The 4,893-nt window shown below is 57.7% G+C and overlaps 1 protein-coding gene across 1 annotated transcript; it reads right to left on the bottom strand.

Annotated features, from left to right (window-relative positions):
* Positions 1–3,853: 3,853 nt before the first annotated feature.
* OSTLU_40737 (predicted protein) lies at positions 3,854–4,639 on the bottom strand (the record flags this gene model as incomplete). Its single annotated transcript, XM_001421593.1, has 3 exons — positions 3,854–4,150; positions 4,364–4,465; positions 4,523–4,639. Coding segments are annotated over 3 exons (516 nt in total), but the record flags the coding sequence as incomplete, so codon positions are not given.
* Positions 4,640–4,893: the final 254 nt, after the last annotated feature.

The raw sequence follows: 4,893 nt of genomic DNA, 5'->3' as shown, positions 1-4,893 counted from the left end.
CGCGCCTATACTCGTTCCATCTCACGTTTTGCGGCTCGATGTACACTTCAATCACCTTCGGGTCTGCGGTCCAGTCACCTCTAGGGACTGAGTTCATCCAGCTTGGCACAATCTTCCCGGCGATGGGAATCGGCGTGCGAATAATCGCGTCGCCCGCCACCGCGGACGAGGCAATCACAACTGTAGCGTCGGCGTTGTTCGGAGATTTGCTCACTTGGCGCAACGCCGTCGCCGAATTACCAGCGGGGTCGACGCCTCCGAGTACGGCGTAACCCAAGGTACCCCAACCGTGACGACACCACGCAGACCAGAGAGGAATCCACAACGAGTTCCCGGCGTAGTGCTCCGCTTGGCAATCCGCGCGAGCGCTCCACGCCAACGCACCTTTACCGACGATATCACATGGATCGATCGTGTTCGCTTCCACTTTCCATGATTTGTGATATGTCGATGTCACGTAACTGGTTCCACCGAAACCTTGCGCGGTGCTCACGGCTTCTTGCGCTCGCGGACGGAACTCCTTCGCCATGCACTCCAACTTGCCGGTGAGTTTTCCGCCTTGCTCCGTGATCGTAATGGCTGATTGCGGAACGTGCACGCCACTTGAAGCGCTCGAGCGCATGTACGCGCCGTACGGACGAGAGACATATTCGGTCCAAGTGCCAGTTAATACGAGCGTGTCACCGATGCGATACTCTTTGGCGCTCGAGGCCACGTTGTCAAAGCCGTGATAATACACTGGCTTGGAACCTTGGTTCCCAGTCATCTCCGAAGAACTAGCGTACCTCAGTGACCATGAGTCCGGTCGCGGTGGTGACTTATCATACAATAATCGAGCGGCGCTGAGTCGATCGGCCAAAGGTGAACTCGCGGTGACACCGGTCAGGGAGTTGATCGCCGAGTTAATTGTCGTCCCGACGTTGCCAACGGCGTCCGTAAACGTAATGGAAAACGGTAAAACTCCATCGCTGAGTGTGATGTCATTGACGAGCGCGTACGCGGCATCGACGTAGGCCGCGGACATCGTGATTTTATAAGCATCGATCGCGAGCGTGACGTCGCGCGGCGCGGTTGCTCGCACCCATTTCGTCGCAGCTTGACCGCCGATGGTACCGCCGATGGTGGCGACGTTTTCCGACGGCGTAAAGATGACGGCGATGTAATCTCCCGCTTTTGCGTACTTTGCCGCCGTAACGTTTACATCCTTACCCGTGGACGTCGTAAGATTCGTACAGGACGATGGCGCCGACGACGGCGCGAGCATGTAGGATGGATTGACGACCCAGGCGTGACTGACAGTAGGCGCGGTGTTGTCCAACACGACGAGCGCGATGTCAGAACCCAACGGATGAGTGGACGTCTTAAACCCATACGATGCTGAGGTGAGCGTACTCGCCTGCTCAACCTTTACCGTGATGTGTCCAGAAGTCGCCATGCTAGCGCTGACGGTCACCGTCGCTGAATACTCCGCGCCGGCACCTGCAGAGACAATCTTCGAGCTCGGAACCGCGTAATTGCCCAACGTGATTCTTGGTCTATCTATTGCGTGCGACGCGCGCACGACGACGCGAATATTATCGCCATACTTTGCCACCTTGTACGGCGTCAACGTGCCATCGGCTGCGCCATCCAATCCCGTCAACGGCCTCACCAAAGACGTCGCTGCGTTGCTGCTCACCGTGTACACGGTTGTCAAATCCGCGCTCAACTTTTTTATTTGCATGCTGTACGCCCCCGAGACGAATTTTTGTCCAGAGACGACGATGTAATATGTCTTTTGCGTCGCCGTGAACTTCAGCGACCCACAGGATGCCGCTTGGAAGTTGGCGCACGAGACTTGCTTGAACCCACCGAATGGCGGGTAATTCAAACTCGCTTGCGCGTAGTTCTTCGCGTGAATGAAAACCGCGGTAAGCGAGATAAACGCAGAGTTCGCCGCCGTTGAGTCACCAGTGCCAGTGGGTGACATTGTGAACGAAACCGTGGCGGCGGCTTCCGCACTGGGAACGCTAAACTCAAAGCCAACAGAGCCGTACGAATCCGACGCCGTCGGCGGGTAGAATTCAAACGAGCCAATGTTGACGTTTGCAGAGGTGCGAGTGACGTCAAACGTCACGTTTTTCTTGGTGGACGCCAAAGAGTACTCGAAACGAGCCTCATACGTGGCCAAGCCATCGATCCACGGGGTGAATGTGAAAGTGATATTCCCATTCGCACTTGTAGTATTGTGCGTCCAATCCGCCGACGGGATGTCTACAAAGTCTTTTGTGTAGACGCCCACGTTGGTTCCCGTGGCGGAGCCGCACATCGTAATCTCCAGAGCTTCATCCGTCGCCGAAGCGTAATTCATAGTGTACACGCGATACCCAGATGTTGATCCTATATCACTCGCGGTTCTGCACGAGTCTTCAATTCTAGGGAACGGGAACACTTGCGTCGTATCGGTCTCGCCTGTAAACTCTCGTGGCAAACCAGTCATTCGCGTGCGCGACCCATCCGTTCTCGTCGTACCGACGATGTATTCCGGCAAGGTTTCCGTGACGTCTAGCACGTCAAAAGCTAAGCGATTGTCGGAGAGTGACTTAAACTGCACATCAGACGGAGTGTAGCTTCTATACGGGTACACGGTGTCCGCTAATGTGGCGCCCGTCGACGCCGTCGCCGTGAGATATGAGGGAATCGTGCGGTCGTATCCGTAGATTGCCACAAACGCCATGCGACAGCCCTCTATTACGGCGGCGCGGGCAAAGTTGAACCCTTCGTTCGCCATCTGAGCGACGCACGAATCGTACACTTCACCCAGATACTGGCACTGGTCGCACCACTTCGCTTGCACCGTTGAGACGCTACCAGGGTCGTGCGTGTCGGTCCCGCAAGCGGCGTTGAGCGCCGCGCCGACGCCCCACGGCGCGCTTCCTTCTGCGTTCTCGTCGAAGTTTACGCTGGTCGCCGAGCCCGCCGTGGCGCATATGCCTGTCGATGTAACACTATTTGGGACACTTATGACCACGATGAGCTGCGCCGCGCATCCCGTGCAAGCGGTAAACTTGGTGATGTTTGCCACCGTCGTCTCTGAAATCGTTATTTGTAAAAGCTCCGTGCTCGCCAAGCCCGAGCTCACGGGCATCCAGTCAGACACGCACAAAACACCAGTGGAGCCGTCGGAGTATGGCAGATCATTCGTTTTGGTAACACTGTTGACTTTCACGGTGCCATCGGCGTGCACTTCGACGCTATCGTGCGCCGGCGAAACGGATGCTTTGAGACCGATGTGCGTGATGATGCGTCTCGCATAACCCGTGCCGGAGTCTTCGGCGAACCGAGCGACAAAGTCTCCATGCGCCGCGGCGTTCGCGTGCAAGGTGATATCGTTATTAGTCAGATTCATTGCGCCACAGTTCGTCTTGTCCACTGCGTCGTTCGTCGTCGTCAGCGCCTGTTGGCTGACAGCGTTGAGCGCTCCCGAGGTGGAGTCCTTGTCAAACGTCACGACTGTTTCACCACCGAAAACGCCACAAATCTTCTGTGGGTTGACGTATGCCGACTTACACGTCGGTACTGAACAAAACTCCCATCGAGGTTCGCCTCGGGTGTACGACCCGGTGATGGCGGTGTGATCGACGTAGCACCACGGGTGCGCGTCAGACGACGGATTACGACACTCATTGCTCGTCGATCCCGAAGACGACGCGTACGTGTGCGCGAACGGCGATTGGGACGACCACGACTGGCACTGTTTGCCCGAAATCGTCACGTTTGTGGTCCCAGTGTAAGCTACGATATTATCTGTACATTCTCCGTTTGCAAGCGTCGCGCCGCACTTGGGATACGGGCCGTAGCCTGTGGCGCAAGTGTTGCAAGTGCTCCCCGAGAATCCAGTGAAACACGTACACGAGGTCCCATCGACGTTCACGGTACCATGCCCACTGCAAAGATCATTACACGGGTTCGTCGTGCACGCTGCATCGCAAAGAGTGCCCGTGTATCCGCCCGCGCACTCGCATCGCTTGAGGGCCGCGTTCCAGGTGCCGCCGTTGGCGCACGTCGGCTGCGGCTCAATGAGTCGCTCACAGAGCTCGCCAGCGTATCCTGCGTCGCACTCGCACTCGCCCGAGAGTGCGTTGCAACGACCGTGGTCGCCACACTTGCACTGATCGCACGCGTACCCATCGAAGGCGCCCCGACAGGCGCATTGCATACTTCCGCTCACGCACGAACACACTCCATTGCTAGAGTCGCACGTTGAGCAAGTGTCTTGCACGCAAAGCCCTGAAGTGGCGTCCCGCGAATAACACGGCTCACAATCGCACTGACCGGTTCCAACATTGCACGTACCGTGTCCACCACACACCTCGGTGCCGACGGTCAAGGTGCCGGCGCACGCGACGGTGCAGTTTACACCCGACCATCCCTCGAGGCACACGCACGAGCCGCTCGAATCGAGACGACCAGAGCACACGCGCTGCTGCGTGCCGTCCGACTTCAAGTATGTGTGCGCTGAGCCACATTCGCACGTCCCGACTATCGTGGCGGCGTTACATCGCGAGCCGACGTAGCCAGGATTACAGAAGCAACTTCCCGACGCCGAGTCGCATAAACCGTTTCTCGAGCACGGATTGCTCGCGCCGCCGGGGCACATCTTCTCGCATCCGTCTCCACCGTAACCGCTCGAGCACGTACACGTGCGCGTGATGTTATCACACGTCCCCCTGCCGTTGCAAAACGCGCTGACGCGGTCGACATCTACGTAAGCGGGCAACATAGTTGAGGTGACGGCGCCCGGACACGTGGCGCACTGTGCGCTCGATCCCACGCTAAACGCGGAGCAATTACCATCTTGCGGAGCACTACCGTCGAGCTGCGCCGCGGTACACCGACCAGTGGTGTGGCACC

The sequence above is a fragment of the Ostreococcus lucimarinus genome, chromosome 15, assembly GCF_000092065.1.
Source record: "Ostreococcus lucimarinus CCE9901 chromosome 15, complete sequence".
Taxonomy (NCBI): Eukaryota; Viridiplantae; Chlorophyta; class Mamiellophyceae; order Mamiellales; family Bathycoccaceae; genus Ostreococcus; species Ostreococcus sp. 'lucimarinus'.
Note: the sequence above shows the minus strand (reverse complement) of the source record. Positions and strands in the feature narration are given on the sequence as shown.